At 39.0% G+C, this 20,384-nt stretch overlaps 5 protein-coding genes across 6 annotated transcripts in view; 3 read left to right on the forward strand and 2 right to left on the reverse strand.

The window, feature by feature from the left end:
• Positions 1 to 418: 418 nt before the first annotated feature.
• LOC122077358 (protein vip1-like) lies at positions 419 to 4,201 on the forward strand. The gene is made up of 6 exons (XM_042643282.1): positions 419 to 430; positions 520 to 691; positions 1,494 to 1,653; positions 1,758 to 1,833; positions 2,782 to 2,874; positions 3,758 to 4,201. Exons 1-6 carry the CDS (start codon positions 419 to 421, stop codon positions 4,109 to 4,111), a joined length of 867 nt encoding a protein of 288 aa, XP_042499216.1. The 3' UTR covers positions 4,112 to 4,201.
• Positions 4,202 to 4,349: 148 nt separating this feature from the next.
• On the reverse strand, positions 4,350 to 5,568 carry LOC122076813. The gene has a single exon (XM_042642384.1). It carries the CDS (start codon positions 5,355 to 5,357, stop codon positions 4,656 to 4,658), a length of 702 nt encoding a protein of 233 aa, XP_042498318.1. The 5' UTR covers positions 5,358 to 5,568; the 3' UTR covers positions 4,350 to 4,655.
• A 6,581-nt stretch (positions 5,569 to 12,149) lies between these two features.
• LOC122076024 lies at positions 12,150 to 13,459 on the forward strand. The gene has a single exon (XM_042641290.1). It carries the CDS (start codon positions 12,518 to 12,520, stop codon positions 13,112 to 13,114), a length of 597 nt encoding a protein of 198 aa, XP_042497224.1. The 5' UTR covers positions 12,150 to 12,517; the 3' UTR covers positions 13,115 to 13,459.
• Positions 13,460 to 14,128: 669 nt separating this feature from the next.
• LOC122075803 (histone H2A-like) lies at positions 14,129 to 15,092 on the reverse strand. The gene is made up of 2 exons (XM_042640972.1): positions 14,816 to 15,092; positions 14,129 to 14,586 (listed from the first exon to the last, which is right to left on the reverse strand). The coding sequence occupies exons 1-2, from the start codon at positions 15,017 to 15,019 to the stop codon at positions 14,350 to 14,352; spliced, it is 441 nt and encodes a 146-aa protein (XP_042496906.1). The 5' UTR covers positions 15,020 to 15,092; the 3' UTR covers positions 14,129 to 14,349.
• Positions 15,093 to 19,341: 4,249 nt separating this feature from the next.
• Positions 19,342 to 20,384, forward strand: part of LOC122076538 (calnexin homolog) — an 8,288-nt gene continuing 7,245 nt past the window's right edge. Inside the window, exons 1-3 of one of the 2 annotated variants that reach the window (XM_042641878.1) lie at positions 19,342 to 19,501; positions 19,736 to 19,834; positions 19,922 to 19,991. In XM_042641878.1, coding sequence (XP_042497812.1) covers positions 19,754 to 19,834; positions 19,922 to 19,991 — 151 coding nt within the window. In that variant the 5' untranslated portion in view covers positions 19,342 to 19,501; positions 19,736 to 19,753. The remainder of the gene's footprint in view (positions 19,502 to 19,735; positions 19,835 to 19,921; positions 19,992 to 20,384) is intronic. The other variant, XM_042641881.1, reaches the window with a different exon arrangement.

Consider the following 20,384-nt stretch of genomic DNA (forward strand, 5'->3'; position numbering starts at 1 on the left):
AATTACTTTGCAATACTTGTAATTCAATTTACATCTCATCATGGAACTGCGGTGCTTCTGTTATTATCATTGTCCCCAACTATGGGGAAGTAGTTATCAAATGCAAACATACTCCCATAACTAGACGTGGATGCTTCCTGGATAAGAACGTCGTAGTAGACACTTTCAGTACACTGCTAAATAGAGAAGGGAACTGTAAATGAGCTGAAGCGATAGCTGTACTTGAAGATCTCAGGACATCTAGAGGATTATACTTTATCCCATCATCCATCCTAATTAAAGGTGTCCACAAGAATGATCCTGGTAGATTTGAATGAGGATACCCCATCCTTTGCTAGTCTCATTTTGTAAGAGAGATCCATGACGAGGCTTCCATTGTGATTGCCTCATCTTCCAGATTCCTTGATTGGCCGACGGTATGGAGGAGCCTGTAGGAAGGGGTGATTCAAAATACATCTTTCAGGTTGTGGATTTGCTAAATTGTTCTTATTTCCTTCCTTATTGTAATTTTTTCCTCAGGGTCTGCTTGGATTTTGCTTTTCTTTTTTCACCTGTGGAAAAGAACAATTTAGATGCAATATCAGCATTCAGTTCTTGGTGCAGAAGAGACTTGCAGTCAAGTTGGCTTCCAGTGAGATTATTTTGGGTACTACTGTTCCTTCATTGGCTATTGGAGCTAATACATTTTCAGGTCAGTGGATAACTAGCTGCTGCACTTCTTGTACACTTTTGGCTTCTTTATGGAAAACTGAAATCTGGATCAATTTTTGAGTGGATGGAAAAGGTATGCTTGGACCATTTTTACTCATGCTGCTGCAACGATTATTTATAGGAAACACAGTGGGATCTATTGAATGGGCTTAATTACCTGGATGCTGGCAGATGTGCTTTCGCCAGGCACAGCTACTTTAGATGGTCAGGCCTTAGGCGTAGATGCGACCATCAATATATATATATATATATATATATTTGCAATTTCTCTGCATGCTGTCATGCATGCTAAAGATACCAAATGGTTAGGTTATTGGAACTATTTTTATACACTCTTGTGCACATCTAGGAAAAAATATCATCCTATTGAGGATCTTTGTCAAAATCTTGTCGTCCCAAGGTCAGGTGGATGTTATCCTTTAGAATTTGATAAAGAAAATTTCTGGGGGTCTTTCCATGATATTTTTATTCTGAAGGTATTTTATCAGACCTTAGGATTATCTGTTGTCACATGGGAGTAACAACCATGACATCACAAGTTGTATATGTGCATTTGCATCTGATTATCTGGAATGGTATGAAAAAAGCTTGAGGATATTTAATGTTCGGTATCTTTCTGATGTACACGTCAGTCCCTATAAGCAAAAACTTTCTAAGCTGGATATGGAGGAATAACTTCTTAAACTCCTTTATTCCCAACTTTAATTGATTCTCCAAAAACCTTATCTGGTTTGGATTCTCAAACCTATTTATATTCCTTTATTACTGCTGCTTCCATACAGAAAGTGAAGGTAAAATTTACTGGAAGAAAGGTGTTGGTTGCTGCATGGGTACATTCGATCAAACTGTGCATGTTCTTGACCTGTCTCCCAAGGTGACCCTCAGTGAGCTTACAAATTTCTTCTCCTACTGTGGAACAGTAGACAAAGTTCAGCTGGTGAGGTAAACTATCATCTTCCCTTCATTCTTCCTTCCTTTTCCTTTGCCTTGCTTGCTGTATTCTTTAGCTGTCCATTTAAGTTTTTAGATATTATGGTGTTGGGCAGAAACAGAGACGAATCACAAATAGCTTATGTGACATTCAGGCAGCCTTCTGCCCTCCAAACTGCTCTTCTCTTAAACGTAAGTAATTATCTATACATATTGAACAAGGTAAAGTTCATTTCTCATCCAGAGAATGTCATGATCAAGCTCAAAACTGATGTCCACTTTTTTCTTAATTAATTTATTATTCTTTTTTTTGGGGGGGGGGGGTGTGGGTGTAATGCTTGTTCTCTTTTCAATGGTTAGGTGCACTGAGCCTGTTAACTAATGATCAGAGCAACATATCAATTGATTGATTGCTGGCTTGATTTGCAGCCACCCATCTTCTGATACAGTTTTCTATGTATTTGAATATATAAGGGGAGCTTGTTTGCAAATGGGAGCAGGGAAAGTGGGTGCAGAATAAACATGATGAAAAACAAGCATACAGAGCGCATCCCCCCCCCCCCCCCCCCCCTTCTTTCTCACATACAGACATACAAGCACACACAGGCCATTTTCTTAATCTTTCATATGCATGGGCTGGAGTCAGGAGATCCTGAATGATATCAAGGAATGATTACTGTGTCTTTGATGTCTTTTATTTATTTATTTATTTATTTTTACAAATTGATACCAGTACACTCACTTGGGAAAAGGTTGGGGGGAGGGGAATGAGAGAGAAGAGGGTGAAGGTGGGACTTGATCCTAACCAGCAGGCTAGGCTGGCAGTCATCAATGTCTTTGATATATTTTTAATCCATGTTTTATTGCCAATTGATTTGACACTGCACATGTGTCCCCCAAAAGAAAGGCAGTAATTATGGTTTTCTATTAGTGAACTTTTCTTGTGCTAAAGTTAGGGAAAGTTATTGCAGAGGAAATGTATGCTGTATATTGTGGGTCAGGGGGACATGTTTCAGATTTCCTGTTTTAGACATATTTCATTGTAAACATGTATTTTGTGAACTTGTTTAAGTTTAAGAGTTTCCCTAGTCTACTGGGTGAATGCTATTATTCTGCCATTTATATTTCTCCTGTTTGCAGGGTGCCATAGTCGTGGATCGTCCTATTCGTGTTTTCCGTTTGCAGAAGTCAGTGGATATTCCCATTTCTGAGGAAAATATTGATGGATCGCAGGTAGAGTTTCTTCTTTGTGTGGACGGCCTGGACTTGACTTTTAACAGGCTTTATGATTGGCCATGGGTGTCTTTGATTTAGTAGCTACTCCCATGTATGTAGATTCTTTTTTTTTTTTTTTTTTTTTCAGTTAAATATTGATGACAATGGCATCAGCGACAGCAAATAGGATTTTGTCACGTCAGGGCTTAACCCTGTCAAAATAAAGGTCGGTAGAACTTAGAAGATTCACTTCAAATAGATCGTGGAATCAGGAGTCCTGAGACTCATGACAAGATATGAATTGCTTTGAGCAAGGAGTTTGGGGATCGGTTAGCTGAAATTTTTCTCAAAAATAAGAAAATGGGAAAAAGAAATTCTAAATAAAATAGGGCAGATGGAAAAATCATAGGTTGTAAATTAAAATAGAAAATAAGCCAATTAATTATAAAGAAATATGGAGGATGTTTGCACCTCGTCTCAGGCTGTGTGTGTCACTTTTAACCCACGAAGATTTTAGGTGAGGGACGAAGTATAATTTGTAAATATTTTATTATTTTTTAGGGAATAGGGTTAGACGTTTGGTAGATACTTTCCTGTGAAGATGGGGGGTATTTAAAACATTTTCAATGTTTTGGGTGGGGGGCGTGCAATTTTGGTTTTAACTTTCAAGCGGGCTCGTAGGCAACGTTAACCCTATTCACTTAGGATGAGAAAAATAACCAATGGAATCTTCACTAGTGGAACAAGCAGGACCATGAGTTGCATCCCCAAACCCCGATTTTTCTTCTCTCTCTTTTGGTGGTAAAGAAGAAATAAGGTCCTAACCGTTAACGTACAAATTAACTGATTCAATGAAGCCAGTTTTTGGTAGCTAGGCTAATGAATTGTATAATTCATTCAGAAGAAGCAAAGGCAAGGGAGTCTGGTTCCAGGTGCAGAGTATGTAGTCCAAGCTCTAGCTTTGGAAGGATATGAGGTATTTAGGAGGGCCAAGGAAGAAGTGGAGGAAAAATACAAGATACTCTCAGAGAAAGGAAAAGTAGTGACACAACAAACAAGAATGGCAATTTCAGCAGTGGAGCAAACGGCAGAACACATGAGGTCAGCCATAACGAGCAATAACCATTTCTCTTCTGCAGGCGCTCTTTTTGTATCTGGTGTCAAAGATGTGCTTCACAAGGCAGGTAAATGTGCTGCCGACTTGGGCAATAGTAACAGCAAGCGAAGCAAACCCAACTCCAGGAAGCAGAAATGATTCATCACAGCCTACCCCGTCCTCTTTTTTCTTTTTTTTTTTCTCTTTTTTCTTAATAATTATTAGGTATTATATGTTTAATTTTGAATCTCCCGGCCTCAATTAAATACTTGAAGCAAATAATGGTGTCATGAAATAAACATGAAAGGCGAGGGGTAGGTGAATCATGAAAGGGTTTCTTTCAAGAGGCTCTCTCTCGTCCAAGTCCTGTACTAAACTTCCTAACGGTACTAAATACTAATCAAACTCGAACATCAAATATTATTTAGTAAAGTGGTACAGCGCATTAGCATAACATTACCAAATTACAATTAAGACATGATCAGAACCAAACCAGTACCGGCTATATATGCATCTTCCCCGTATTAAAAAACCAGGGGAGACTTTTTAAGATACAGGAAGATAATGACTAAGAAGAAGAAGAAGAACCTAAAACCTGCCGGCGTCGGCGACGGTGACCGACTGACTGTGAGGGTGATGAAGTGAAAATGAATTTGAAACAGAAAAAGGTGAAAGGCTACTTTTAAATATTTTATTAGCTCGGCTAGCCGGTTCCTCTTGCAAGCATCTCCTCCTGATACTGCAGTAGTTGAGTGCGACTCTGCATCCTTAACTGCTCATAAAATTTTCTGATGAATTCTTCAGCGGCATCGTCAACTAGGCTGTTGGGCTCATTCTCGTCTTCTTCGGAGTAGCTGGAGATCCTAACTGCAAATGGGGATAGTAGGAGTGGGCTCACTACCTCTCCTGCAGGGGCGAGGTCAGGGGTGGGTGTTTGGAGTCGGAAGCAGTAAGGGTGGTGGTAAGAGGGCTCAGGAGAGAGCTCGTTATTATTGTTGTTGTTGTTGGGTGACAGTGACACAAGGATGTCTTCCTTATGGGCATCGGATTCCTCATCTACGGAAGGAGAAGGGGGGTAGTTGATGCAGGGGAAGTTTAAGTAATGGTATTTTCGCTTTGCAACGTGGAGAAAAACAGGATTGGGGCTGTTGTAGCAGGAGAACTCATACTCCTGTAGGCCAAACCGAGGGCCATCGGAAAAACCATGTGGGGATCGCTGTGGGTGTGGGAATATGAGGTTTCCCAGGGTCTTCCTCAGGAGCTTACCTCTCTTCATCATCAAATACATGTCCATGAGAAGCTTCCTCTTGGAGATGAGGCCCTTCCTCAACATGAAGAATGCTATCCTCAAGATATTCCATAGCCTCTTAACTAAAACGGAGTTCACGGGAGAATGCACCTCCATCGCTCGCTCGCTCGCTCGCTCGATCACTCCGTCGAAATTTTGAATATTCAATCTTCTGGGGTTGTCTTCCTGCTTGTATGTGTATAGATATATAGGAGAGACACTGAGGGAGGAGAGTTGGGGGGGAGACCAATGGTTGTGGATTTTAACAGAGAGCAGATGGAGAAAGATGGATGAGGGAACGTATCCTAATACATACAAATTAATTAATTTTTTTAAAAAGAAAAAGAGTTCAGATAGAAGTTTTTGTAAGCAAGGGGAAATCATCAGATTAAGTAAAAAAGGCTTGGTGAGGAAGAGAAGTGTAAGGGAAGGAAAAAAATCGTCTGCAATTCTAATCTTGTACAATTCCGTGAAATACCACCTTCAGGGGGTGACACGTATATTAATACTAATGCAATGGTCCAGATCTAATTTAAATGCCTCTTCACTGATTTAAGGTTTTATTAGTTGTACCAGATCTGGACCATTGTATTGGTATCAATACACGTGTCATCCCCCAAAGGTGGTATTTCATGGAATTGTACAAGATCGGAATTGCAGACGATTTCAACCCGTAAGGGAAGGGAAGCGAAGTGAACTTGAATATTTTCTTATCTACTTTCTCCTTAAAATGGACCCCATCTCAATAACCCCACCCGACCCAACAACCGCTCCCTGCTTTTCTGTTTTACATTTCAGATTGATTAATAGAGAAGCTTAATTATATTATTTTATGACTTTTGAGTTCAGTTCAATATATACAGCTAACACCAATCCTTTGGTCTTTGAAATTTAGAGTAGTACATACAGATAAAGTGATTAGGTGGGGTGGTGCTGGTGCTGATGCTGGTCTTGTCTTGGTGGGTGGAAGAAATGAATCTTCGGTTTTTTAAATGGTTTCTTTCACATTTGATTTAAAAGGAGAAAACACTTCAGCCCTTCCTTCATACAGTGTAGGACACATCCTCTCTCTCTCTTTCTTGCTAGTTTTGTGAAATGCTGTGGAGCCTTGAATTTGGCCAGTCAAGACTCAAATATACCATCATTATATAAATGCATCTCGCTATACCATGATTTTATAAATGCAGAGCACTTTAAAGTTTAAACACACTAACCTCTTCCCCTCCGCTACCCTAAATTACCCTAAAAATGCACAAAAACACATTATTTTGGGTTGGGTATATCTTACGGGCTGGGCAATCGTTGGTATCTTCCAAATTTGTAGTTTGGCTGGGGAAAATGGATCTTTGCCTGGTCCTGGATTTCTAAACATGGGCCAACGTGACTTGAAAGTTTGATTTGATGATGAAAATAATTGAAACAAAATGGCCGTTGCTATCTTTACAATTAATGACAAGTATAAATAAAGTAAAAGTTACTTTAGACGAGCCTGATAAGCTTTACCAAGGTGGCCTATCAGTTTTAACCATGTGGCTCGACGATGTGACAATTGTAACTCCGAATGGATAGACCCATGTTTGATTTTTCACATGTCAAAAATTTTTATAACGTCACTTAATTCAATCAAATACCATTAGAATGCATTTATGTGTTTTGTCACTTTAGAAATCTTATTGTAGAAAATTTTCCCCAATCTCAATGTAGGGTTTAACCATCATCATATGGTCCTAATCCTAAAAGGCTAAAACAACTCTTCCCATTGGACGAAGTTGATAATATTTTAAAATTTTATTTTTTTGCAATAATATTTATTTTTATATTAAAATATGAATGTTTAATTGGTCAAAATCCAATAATATGCCAGAACTATTAACATTAATATTGGAAGTTTTCTTTCATTGCAAGATTGAAGGGTCGATAGACCCCCTTATCTACTGTGAAGGAATTCCAGTTCACCATGACCTTAGGGAAATTCAACCCATAAATAAATAAACAGTCATCACAGCGAAGTGAGGCACAAAAAGGGATTTTTTTGGGTTGGGGTGGGGTGGGGTGGGGTGGGGTGGGGTGGGGTGGGGTGGAGAGAGAGAGAGTGGGTATCGAGAAACATGATTTGAATGAGTTTTAAGTTTTTTTTTTCCCACCGCCTCCGTTAAAGAAGAGGAAAACGCGGTTTGTAAGTTTCTTCCTACCAGAAAAATAAGTTTTTGTACGGCGGTGTTGGCCAGTGGGGGTCGGGTACAAGCAATCTCCCGGAATATGGGCATTTTGGAAGGAATTGCACTTTTTAATGTATCAGCTACCAGAGTAGCAGACCAAACCGAGCACCTCGTGCAACATTTGGGTTCTCGTGAGAATCATGCCACTCCCCCAAGCCAGAAGTGGGGCAGCTAACCTCGTGCAACATCGGGCCGGGTTCTCAAAACTACCCCTCCTACAGTCCTACTCTCATCTAATGTCAGATTTCAATGGTAAAGCAATTCTTCTCACAGCATGATCAGAGAAACAACAATTTTATTCCAATTAAATGGGTTTGCTGTATGGGTTTTTATTCTCCAATCAACTCTATTCATACAAAGTCCATACCATATGTGCATTCCTTTCATTACAAAAGGTAAGAATAATGATAAATTTAACCTAATTGTAAAAAAGCATTTCCTTTCAAAGTTTATTTATTTATTTTGTTGGAAATTTCCTTCCAAAGTTGTGTTGCCTTGTTTTAGGCATGTTGAATTATTGAAACCACCTTCTATTCATATGCGCCATTAATATGGCGCCAGAGGATGAAAGTGGTAGTGGCCTTTTGGAGGTTGAAAAACGAGTAAGACCACAAGCAAGCATACTACGTCTTTTTTAAGTGCAGGAAACTATATTGTATCTCCTTTAACTAGCCATCACTTAGATGTTATACAATAAAGAAAAAAGATTACGGGTTATTATAAACCTGTTACTATTATTATAATATCTTGAGATGACAAATTTGATAGGTAAGAGAAAGAAAAATAAGAGAGAGAGAGAGAGAGATGATTTGGTATTGATTCCATAAATTGGAGACAATAGAATCAGATCAAAGTGAGTATCTTGATTTGGAGAAGTTGTCTCATGATTCACTGAATGAGGACCAAAGGGACCCAAGGATGGAATGTGTCCAACATGTGCCACTTATGGTATCGTACGTGTACTTGAAAAAAATTAAGATACATGTATATATGCAAGGTTGCTTAGGTACTGTACCTTGTTGGGCTTTTTAACCTTTGTCAAGCTTACAATCATAGCTTCAAAAAATTGGACTGAATCGGATCGGTCAGAAGAGTCTGGATAGCATTCATTGAGACCGATCCTTGATCCAATATGGATCCACTGTTAATATTAAAATGTCAATTTATTTTTGAAAATCAGAGGTAAATGTATCCCATCCCAATCAATAATAATTTGAGAGACCGATTCATAATTTTAAGACCGTGCTCCCAACCGTGGGAGTTGTCCATCTGCTTTAATTTGTGTTTTTAGTGTTCCTGCTTTTTAAACCACCCGATTTGGATCCAGGGTATTGACATGTGCCCATAGCTAGAGGCACAAAGAATTCCATTTATGTTGTGGGAAGGGATCACCTTGGATGAAGTTAGGCACCTAATTAATTAGCTTTAACATTAATTAGAAAGAAATAGTGTGGGTGCGTTACTTGTTTGTGAGGGGGGAAAAGCTTCACAGCCCTCATCCAGATTAAATTAATTAAACAAATTAATGTGTCATGATTCATGAATGCATGGAGCCATGGACTATTAACTTAAACTTAAAGTAGTAGTGGGCCTACTTTTGCGTTTCTGTAAAACTGAAGCCGTATTGCTTTTTGGTAAATGTATAATGTATGTGTGTGTGACAACCGACAAGCTTTACAGGCTCACTAAAGAACAAACATAAAACAGAGAAAGTCAGATGGAAAGACAAGCATGCATGCATGCGTTATTCCTTCTCTTTAATTTCCTGGAAACAGAGTAACAGACCCTCAGTGGCTAAAGTAATGTTCTAATAAGAGTGGAGAGCAACTTTATTCTCTAAGCTCCTCCTTACTTCCCCACTTACTTCCCTTTTGCCAATTTTCCCTCTTTATGTTCTTCAGTGACATAGGCCATTTCCCTTTATAAAGAGTAATATTACTAATTTTCTTTACCTTGCTAGAAAAAGGGGGGAGTGGGAAACGCCTAAAAATCCTTTGCCGCATTGTATTGTTGCGGTAAGGATTTCGACAGTTAAAAACACCTCTTGGTATGTGTTCGGATGCTCTCAACCACCTAGATCCTCATTGCACCAGTGCAGTATGGCAAAGAATGATTGTTAAGAGGAAACACTTCAATCATAAATTTGAAAGCAAATCACCCATATATGGTACCTCATACTATGAACAGTGAAACCTTAAGATTTACGCAATTTAATTTGCTGGAAATCCCCATGATTGATGAAACCTTTAAATCTTGAATCTAAAACTCCCAGTAAAATTTAAATGTAATTCTAAAACCTTCTATCTTAAACTGCATAAATCATTAAATCTATGAAAAATATATACAAACCAGCCTCACTGTAAAATCACATTATGAAATCCGGCCCTAGAAAAATCAAATCCAATAAGAACCTACCAGTGGAGGGAAAAAGTTGTTGTGATTAGTTGCATACTTGCATTATTGCTGTTGGAGGGAGGGAAGTATAGGGGAGAGAGAATGTTTGAGAAAAATTTACCAAGTTATTTTCATTTTGGAAGGGGAAAAATTCTTAATGTACATCACAATGGGACAAAAAGGTAAAATTAATAGCTATTTATAACCATGTTTTTGTTACAATTTACGATTTTCCATTTGCATATCTCTACACTCAAACACCATGTGCGAAAAGATCCTCCCTGCTGCACGCTATCTTATTGCCTTACACACTAGCACAGACACTACACAAGTGGACAGAATATGTAAGTATTTCCTATTTATTTATTAAAATATAAAATTAGTGAGTCGATTCTGTGTCCAACTTTTACCTAAACAAAGAAAGTTAATTTCGTAAGCTTTTGATTAAAAAACTGTCTTCCACATTTGGACAAGGAAAACCACTCCTTTGTCATAGATGCTTTATGCTATCCACTTCTTGTAAGTAATGAATGTAACAAATCAAAAATTAAAATTAAAATTAAAAATAATAATAATAATAATAATAATAACTCTGTTTTAATTAAAAGAAAAATAATGAAATTACTCTTTCTTCTTGCAGGAAAGAAACTGAACAGGGATTGATGTAGAGTAATGTAAGTACTTTCACATTCTTTCCCCCTTTTCTCTGTTTGTAGGTCCATATGTACAACATGGGGCATGGGTGGATTCATGCTAGCATAACACTGACGGTTGCCTGCTTGCACTCCAAATATCTGTTCCTATGATCTCTTATATATATTTAAAAAAAAAAAAAAAAAAAATTCAGTGGACGAGGTGGAGGTCCAGGAAAGAATTATAATGTACATAGTTGTATCCCCATTTGTTGAAGAAGATGTTTCTTGATTCAAATTTATTGAAAAGAAAAATGTGATATCTTATATAGATCTAAAGTTTGTAGATAAATAAATCATAATATTTAAATCATCATTTAAAAAAAAAAATTAAACCAGAAAAATCAAATATAGGGATGTGAGAAGATTGTCATCATTGCATGGTAAATGGGAATCACCTACAATCAACAATTCAAGAACAAAAGGACTTTAATTGTTATTGTTCCTCCCCAACCCGACTGGCTACCTTCTCATCTGGCCAATTCCCTTTCAACCCACTCAAGTTGGGCTCTAGACATGAATTATTTTAACATATTTTGACATTAGATATGCTGGTCCCTAGGTTTTTAAAAGTGCAGATGCCGTAATGCTTTTCTTTTCGAACCTAACATTCAAATCACCCTCCTCTTCTATCCATAATAATAATAATAATAATAATAATAATAATAATACCCTCTTATTTTAAACTCTTGTTATATGAGTAAGAATTTCTTCAAAATACCAAAATTACTATTTTATAAATTTATAAAAAAAAATTAAATGGATGAAATTACCCTTGATGACATTTACAATAACAAATCCTAATTCACAAAGTGTGTCAACTGTCATCTTACCATCATTTTATTTGGGATAGGAAAGGGGTTATTTAGCAAACACGACACAATATTAACTCCTAGGAGCTAGCACTTTACTCACAAGGCTATGATCAAATATGCTAGCAGACTAGCAGTTGTCCTCAATGCACTTGTGAATTAAAATATATAAGAAGGCTGAAAGCGTCTCTTGACATATTGGTGATTGTCAGTGCATTAGAGTGTTAGTCTAAGTCCAAGAAGAGGTCACTGTTTTGACTCTCCCCAGTTGGATGAATGAACATTCTTTCCCCACCCTCTCTCATTCCTTGCAGCTCTTGCTTGAATTGAGATGCCAACCCCCCTAGCAGCCTACGCGCCCTCAATAGAATTTAACCTAAAAAAAAGAAAACTTTGAAATAGAATAACTTGTAACTTGAGATGCCATCAAAGATGATTCGAAATTATAAACCTCCTCCCTCCCCTCACCCATATAATAACTATTAGAAATTTTTATTCGGTAAAACAAACTAAAAAGCAAAGCAAAAGTTCTTCTCACCCCAAAAAAAATATTCCCCACAGGCCACAGGCCCTCAGCCATGACCCCGGCCACTTCTTAGCCCAATGACATCATGCCACGTATCATATAATCAAGTTCCTTTCTTTATCGCTTTTCACTTTCACTTTAATGTCTTTTCCTAGCCCAGACTCCACTCCGTCGCCCTTCGTCCTTGAGATCCAGCAAAAAAAAAAAAAAATCCTTGAGATCCAGCTTCTCTTTCTGCTGTATAGTCTTTTACCATTTCAAGAAGAAAGCCAATAAAAACAAGAAATTAAGAACAAAAAAGCATCTTCAAACCTTCCTCTATATAAACCCATCGGCCCTCTTGTAATCTTTCATGTCAAATACTGCTTCTGAGCCCCCCCTCTCTCTCTCTCTCTATTCATCCACGTCTCAGTTCTCTTCAACTCAAGTGCAGTTCTCCGACTTAATACTTGTTAGTCCTAGTCTTCTCAGTTTCTGAATTAGGATTCAACTTTCTTGCTTGTCCATCGTACGTGCATGCCCTTCTCGTCTTCTTCTTGGGTCTTCCTTACTTTCCTAATTTATTTGGGTACGTACGTAGTCTTCTCTTGGACTCTGGGACGTATCGGAATTAATTTGTCTAAAACAGCAAACAATGAAGAACAGAGCTTCTGGCTTCTTGAAGCAGATCATCAGTGTGTTGAGCTCTGTGGTTAAGGCCAAATCCTTGGCTTTGAAGAACAAGACCAGCGCCATCAAGACACGCCTCATAATCTTGTCGGTGTTGAAGAATAAGAAAATCCTGCTGTCTTCCATCACTCACAAGCTTCACGCTTTGGTCGGCCAACAGGACAAGATGAAGGAAGACGCACACGAGCACGGCGACCAAAGCAGCAGCAGCAATGCCAATGCCATTGTGCTCTTCAATTCTATGGCTAAAGAGTCGCACTCCAACCCGAGTTGCACCGAGTTGGTGAAGGTGGAGGAGAACGAATACGAGGAGGACGAGGAGTACCCAGATTTGACACACTCGTTGTTCGACTCCGAGGCGGATGAGCTAGATCTGGCAGATCCAGGGGGATCGGTCATCGATCTGGTGAGGAACTCCAAGGAAGATGGAGAGAATTTCAAGCTGGAAGACGAGATTGATCACGTTGCCGACTTGTTCATAAGGAAATTCCACCGACAGATTAAAATGCAGAAGCTGGATTCCTTCAAGAGGTATCAGGAGATGCTCGAGAGAAGCGTTTGAGAGATCATATATACCGCCCATCTCTCTCTCTCTCTCTGAACTTTGATGACCCTGCAACCCCATCAATGTACTCTACCAACATTAACAAATTAATTAATTGATGATGATGATTCTGGTTGATGAAGAATTGAAGATGGACGACGTCACAGGCACAGCAGCATAATAGCTAGCAACAGCTTATAGCGTCCACAAGAAACACTCTCTACTCTCTTCTCTCCATGATTTTAACTTGGAATTAAGAGGAAGAGAACGGGTTGGGCTAGGTGTAGCCAGACTTCTGTTTTCTCATTATCTGGTTTTCCAAGTTTAACTACTGGTTAGTACTAAATTTGCGATTAGGAATCCCAACCTGTATTTATTATTATTATTATTATTATTATCATCATCGTAGCTCTCTTGTCAATTGCCATCTCTTCATTGGCATGAGCACCACTCTATAATTTCCAAAGACTAGTGTACGTTAAAGGGAACCATAGATTCTTGTTCAACTCCAGATAAAAAAAATGGCAATTCGAAGTTCAATGGATCTATGGGGCCAAATCCAATTTAAGGGACTAGAGATATAACTTCAGTTTTGGATTTTGCAGACAGCAAATCCAGAGAGTTTGACATGCATAATCCAAAATAGAATTCCTATTGAAAGTGCCTGCCTAATGCTAAAGTTCCATCCCACAACCAAGATCACCCGTATTGAAATTTCTAACATCCTCACACTTCACAGACCAACTTCAATTCCCAATATATATATATATATATATATATATATATATATATATATATATATATATGCTCTGCCTGCTTTCACGTAATATATTAACTTCACTAACTTAATCCATGCCAAAATATATTCACAACAGTACGTCAGTCTTCCAGGAGCAGGGAGGGAATCGCATTTTCAATCATTTGCACCAAACAATGGAAAATTCAAAACTCATCCGCACCTTGAATTTATCTAAATAACAGAACTAAAACTGTTTAACCATACACACAAACAAACAAACAAACAAACACACAAACAAAAAATGAAGACCTCGTTTGATCAGATTCATACAAAGCTTTAATAATTTCAACTAGAAATTCAGATCTACAATCGTACAAAAACCATGAATACCAGCTCCCTTTTCTATCGTAATACCCATATAGTCCTCTAATGAAAAGCAAAGCTCTATTTACATAAGTAATTAGTTTTGGAGCTCTCACTGATACATCTCTCTCCACAAGCCCAAATCTGAATCCTAGGACTTCACCTTCTTGGGTGATTTCCCTGGCGACTTGGGTTCAGCAGCAGCCTTTTCGGTCTTCTTGGGCAAGAGGACCTGGTGGATGTTAGGCAGAACGCCCCCATGAGCAATGGTCACACCATTCAACAGTTTCCCGAGCTCATCATCGTTCCTCACGGCCAAAAGAAGGTGTCGAGGAATAATACGGGTCTTCTTGTTATCACGTGCGGCATTGCCCGCAAGCTCTAAAACCTAGCCGCCGGAAGAAGAAGTAATGTGAGGATCAAAACCAAAAGAGATGAAAACAAGAGAAACCATCCACTTTTTAGAAGGAAAAAAAATAAAAAATTGAGTGGGGGAGATTAGAAGAAGAAGAAAATGAAATTGCGTGGGAGTGTCTCTAAAATCCAAATACCAAACTTTATGAATAAACTAATGAAAGTTGTTTATACATCTTAGGGCGAGAGAGAAAGAGGGGTACCTCGGCAGCCAAGTATTCAAGGACGGCAGCCAAGTAGATAGGAGCACCAGTGCCGAGCCTCTGCGCATATCTGCCCTTCTTCAAGAACCTAGCAACCCTTCCAACAGGGAATTGAAGCCCCGCTTTCACTGACTTGGATACAGGCTTCCTCTTTGTCGCCCCTTTCCTCCCTCCGCTCGGCTTCGTCGTCTTCCCGCTCTCCATTTCCACCCTCTTTTCCTCTTTTTCCCCTTTTCGAACCTGTGAAAAGACTTCGCCTGGCGACGTTGTAGAAGCTACTGCGGCCTTTTATAGAGAACTAGAGATAACATGATAATAGATCTCAACCGTTGAAATCAATGTGTTTATTCACGATCCTTCCCTTACATTCCCAGCCAATAGGATTTCATTACTCTTGTGGATTCAACACGGCTTCCAAAGAAATATTTTTTTTCCGATAAATGCTTCCAAAGAAATGATCCTTTCTTCGTTTTTTGTAAACAAGAAACGATCCTTTCTAGGGTTCGGAGAAAGTGGACATGGGTGTCTATCCTCGCGCCCTTTTTTTTTCTTTTTTAAGACTTGCCATCATTTATTTAGTTTTCGGTATCGATACCTGTGTGGGTCTTTGATGATATCTAGATTGATATCATAGAGGATCGGTGGGTATTAGTTATTTTTACCTTTTGCATTTTAGAAAAAGTATGTTTTTTTTACTGTTTTTCCCCTAAAATGATACGGGTAATCGATCTGGATAAATCAAGGATCGATCTCAATTGACTCCAATACAATATGGTCAATACAATATCAATACTTGAAACTATGCTTGCAAGTATGTTGGATCTAGTTGGATTGGATCCGGCTCCTCTCCATAGCATTGATCGCCTAGTGTTTGCTCATAATTATCTTGGTGCACGACATTTGTTTCTAGTGGATCCAATGGTTGTGGTTGTTTCTCTAAAAAAAAAACCACTCATAAGACTTAGATGCAATCCATACCCGATAGGATCCAACTCCTCTTCTCTTATCTCCCAAAAATCTGAATTCATTAGCTAGGCTAGGGCTTGTGTTTCTTTCTCAATTCAAAAACAGGGGTTTCAAGTTCCTAGCAACACACTCAACCGTCACAACAGCAGAGAGAGAGAGAGCATTTCATTTGCAATAGAAACAAGGTTGCCAATTTGGAATGATAGCTTGGTCTCATATGAAGAATTTTCATGAGAGAGGAGAGGAGCACACGAACTGGGTTAGAAGATAGAGATCCATGGTCCAAGAAAAAGAAAAACCAATTTTTTCTTGAAGGCAATTGATGAGGAGGACCAAGAAGAAGGAGGATTGCAAACTCCTTTACTATGTTCATAGAAGCCTCTGATTTGACTTTTGGGAGAGAAGAAAAGAAAAGCTGGATCATATTGGGTATGGGTTGCATATAGGTCTCATGAGTGGATTTTTTGGAGAAGTAAACACAACCATTGGATCCACTAAGGACAGGTGTCGCACACCTAGGTAGCTATTAATAAGCTCTGGACGATCAATGCTATGGAGAGGAGTTGGATATGGTATTTTGCAATGGTGAGGGTTGGGACGTGTTATAGTTGAAACTAATATGACCCAACGACTATGGATCAGCCCCAATAAATGGGAGTAGCCGAACGACCCGATAAGACCAACAATAGCCCCCCTAATCTAAGGCATCTAAGACAGGAGCTGATCGGCCAGTGGCACCAAGCAAACACGAGTCGAATGGCTAGGTCACTACCATGGGAGGCCCCACCAGCAGGGGGTTCGTATGACTGCAAGATCAAATTGTGGGGTAGCAGATTATCTGCCGCTCAATATGGGCAACCTGGTAACTGCGTCATCTACCCTCTACCGATTGGCCCAAGGCTTTGTCAACACCATCAAGAAGAATCCCCAAGAAGGGAAGTTAGTCAATTGAGCCCAACCAATTTATCGCAAGACATTGAGCAAATATAGGACAAACATCTATTGGAATAACGAAGCTTCCCTCGAAGGAAGGGAATCTTGTCGTATCCTCCAAGATATGGCCAATATGGGAATGTTTCCCGATGAGGTAAAAATTGACCAGCCGATCCTCCTTGTATCTCTTGAGGCTCCAGCAGACCTGACTCGACGGGGGACTCTCCGATGCCTAAGTTAGATCTTTCCACAACAGATACTCAAGAGAGTTTTCAGTAAAAGAAGTGATCGATCTCCCATGATAGAGGCTTACCTTGGTATTTATAGGCTGCTGATGGAGAGAGAAGGATGGGCGTTTGTGGAAAGTAATATTTAAGCGTAGAGTCCTTGAGGGGAGTGGCTCTGTGATTCTGAGAATATTCCCCTTTGATCTCGGAGGTGCAAATCGTGAGAGGGGTGGACGCATCTGATGACGTGTAGTGGATAGAGTCCTGCCTTCGTGATCAGAGATCACGTCCCATAAATGTAGGAGTGGATGTGTGCACATTTTTGGGTGCCTTACTTAACTATGCTAAGCCGAGGTGACTGGTTGGCATGAGGAGAGGCCGAGGTGGCAAGTCGGCTTGAGGAGAGTTGAGGTGGCAGATCAGTCTTCTATTCAGGTTTGCATACACGCTTCAGCCGTGCTGAGGAAGGGGACATATTTTGCCTCATCACTTCCATAACAAAAACGATCTCTGTATTCACTCTTCGCTATAAATCTTATCAGAATTAATCTCATGCCTACGATGGACAACTACCAAATCAGGACTCTTCACGGGCAACCGTCACCTCAAATTATAAAACCCCAAGTAAATCCCTTTCAGAATGATCGATTTCTTTTCCATTCTTACTGGTACTATCTATTTGCACAAAGTCTAACTTAAGCATCGGAGAGTCCCCCGCTGGATCAGTTTGATTCTCATTCTCTTGTGTTTGTTCCTCTCTGCAGGATCCAAATGAAGCCTAAGACGATTTCCAGTCTCAATAGGTAGGTTGCTAGTTTTTCTAGAGTTAGCGGCTCAAGGAATGAAAGGGTTATGAGGTCATATCTAAAGAAGAGGAGAGATAGACACTAACAACTATGTAATATAAGATAATTTTACAACCATCCTTTTTTTTTTTTCTTCTTTTTTCTCCCTTAAGACAACCATCTCATTAGTGATCCCAATGCCAATCCTAAAACAAACCAGTAGGAGGGAGTATAGCACTTCTAAGGTACAGTGGTTTGAAAATAAGAGAGTTTAGGGAAAAAAATCAATGTGAGAGAAAGCAAGCTAATCTAGCACCGTGGAAACATTTTCTCATATACAAAGTCATATTGCATCATTCCGCTATGTTTGGTTGCAAGGTAAATTAAAAAGATTGAAATCCTTTGAATTTAAAAAGGAAATTTTGGTAATCATTATCTAATATGATTTTATAAGCTACCTACACTTTTTTACTATATATCTAGTAATGATGTTTTTTAGATGTAAATTTTTTATTGTACTTTCTAAATCTAAGAATTTATCTGAAAAGTAAATTGAATTTTTATAATAAAAATGGAATAATTTAGATCTAATAATAAAATCTTGTGGGGTAATATTACATAGATTTTGTTTTTCTTGCTTTAATTTCCCTTGCAACCTTATCTAGCCTTATAAAATTAACTTAAATATTTTATTTTTCTTTGCTTTAATTTCCCTTGCAACCATACCTAACCTTTAAAGTATAAACCCAACAAACAAGAATGGAGTTTGAGTGAAACTTGGGAAGTAGGATTGAGGAATGGGCCTGAATTTTTGTCCTCTGTTTCGTCGCTTCAAAATGCGTTTCAAACACAAAATCTATCCTGATAGTACCAAACGCAACTTAATTTTATCCCATGTATTTACCAAAACACCATTTTAAGCTACAAATTGTGATTTTCTTCATATCCTTGAGAATTGTGAACGTCTTTTTTTTTTTTTTTTTTGGGTAGAATAATTGTGAACGTCTAAAGGTCCAGATAAGGATCAATAGGTTGGGCGGCTGAAGTACATAATATAGAATTAATTCCTGAGCTCGGGGTGCAGTCGGGCTGGACCGGATCATTTGGAGAAAATAGAAATGAACCAAATTGAGCAAAAGCCGGGATTTGAGCCTGATTTTTGTCCAACGCCCCGGAGCTGTTATGTTGATGAATGTATTGACTTAGACAGCATGCGGGCACGTGTTATTGAGCCTTAATTTTGGTTAAGATAGTGAGATCATTGGGGGGGCTTGCTATTTTTTCAGTTTCAACGGTAAGTCGGGAAGAGGGTGGGGGGTGGTTTATCGATGCTTGGTAGAATTACTTTATCGGTGGCCTCTGAAATCAAACCGGGCTGGATCACCCTTTTAAATCTGAACCATACTCATGAAAACGAGGGCCAATTGCATGCTTCCTACGGATTAATCAGCACGGGACTCATTCCGTGTGGTCGAGCGACCGGATTTCTCTACTGTCCCCCTTTCTCTCTCTCTCTCTCTCTAGACCCTATTAGGTAGAGCGCAGACGACTCTGCACAACATTACGTGGCTATCAATGATTGGTTTAAGTCACGTGGCATGTGATGTTATTGGTTGAAACAACTCGATGCCGTCCTTGCGTTCCAACGGTCCTCCTCCTCCTCTGTGTCTTCGTCTCCCTTAAAATCTAGAAATAGATCTTGCCAATTGTGAGATACCAAAGCTAAGCAAAGCAATTCTCGTAAACCGTTGAGCAAAGTTGTCGTCAGTTACTCGGTAAGCATTCAGTCTTTCTTGCTCGCCTTTCTATTTATCCAACAACTTTACTCTTGTTTTCCTCTCAAGATCTACTTGGGCTAGGTCAATCTGTTTTGATTCTCAGATCACAGATCGCGAGATTAGGGTTAAATATATGTGTCTAATTATGCTTAGACCGGAGATCGAATCAGTATAAGATTAGGATTTCGTTTTTCTCTGTTTGGGAGTTATTTTGACTGGTTGTGTTTATAGGGTTATGAGATCGTTCTGATGGAAGGGAAAAGGCTTTCTCTGCAATTTGTTTTGCTTTTGATCGCTTCCGTTGCTTCGCAGCTTCGCGCTTCGGACGTGGTAAGCCATTTTGGAGATAACTAATTTCTGTGCTCAACAGCAATTATGCTTAACTCTTGACTGTGAACTTTTCGATGTGTGGTTTAGCTGTTCTATGAACCGTTTGACGAAACGTTCGAGGGGCGGTGGATCGTTTCTGAGAAAGATGACTACACAGGTGCAATTTCGGATCCGCGGAATCCTTTATTGTCGTGCAATCCTTTGTTAAACTCATTTCTAGAATAGTTATGCATAAATGATGATTGTTATAGCAACTGTTAGAAGAATTTAATGTGGAGAAGAGTAGACAAGGACGAGGGATAACAATTTGGTGTTATGTACGGAGGTTTTGTATCATGACTTATTTCTAGAATAGTTATGCATAAATGATGATTGTTATAGCAACTGTTAGAAGATTTTAATGTGGATAAGAGTAGATAAGGACGAGGGATAACAATTTGGTGTTATGTGTGGACGTTGTTGTATCATGACTCATTTCTAGAATAGTATTGCATAAATGATGATTGTTATAGCAAGTTAGCAACTGTTAGAAGATTTTAATGTGGATAAG

This window comes from Macadamia integrifolia, chromosome 4 (assembly GCF_013358625.1).
Source record: "Macadamia integrifolia cultivar HAES 741 chromosome 4, SCU_Mint_v3, whole genome shotgun sequence".
Taxonomy (NCBI): domain Eukaryota; kingdom Viridiplantae; phylum Streptophyta; class Magnoliopsida; order Proteales; family Proteaceae; genus Macadamia; species Macadamia integrifolia.

Coding starts and splice junctions, on each gene's coding strand:
- LOC122075803 (XM_042640972.1), bottom strand. CDS start 15,019: ATGGAGAGCGGGAAGACGACGAAGCCGAGCGGAGGGAGGAAAGGGGCG. Junction 14,587..14,815: donor TTGAATACTTGGCTGCCGAG/GTACCCCTCTTT, acceptor TCCGGCGGCTAG/GTTTTAGAGCTTGCGGGCAA.
- LOC122077358 (XM_042643282.1), top strand. Junction 692..1,493: donor TGGAGCTAATACATTTTCAG/GTCAGTGGATAA, acceptor GCTTCCATACAG/AAAGTGAAGGTAAAATTTAC. Junction 1,834..2,781: donor AAACTGCTCTTCTCTTAAAC/GTAAGTAATTAT, acceptor TCCTGTTTGCAG/GGTGCCATAGTCGTGGATCG.
- LOC122076813 (XM_042642384.1), bottom strand. CDS start 5,357: ATGGAGGTGCATTCTCCCGTGAACTCCGTTTTAGTTAAGAGGCTATGG.
- LOC122076024 (XM_042641290.1), top strand. CDS start 12,518: ATGAAGAACAGAGCTTCTGGCTTCTTGAAGCAGATCATCAGTGTGTTG.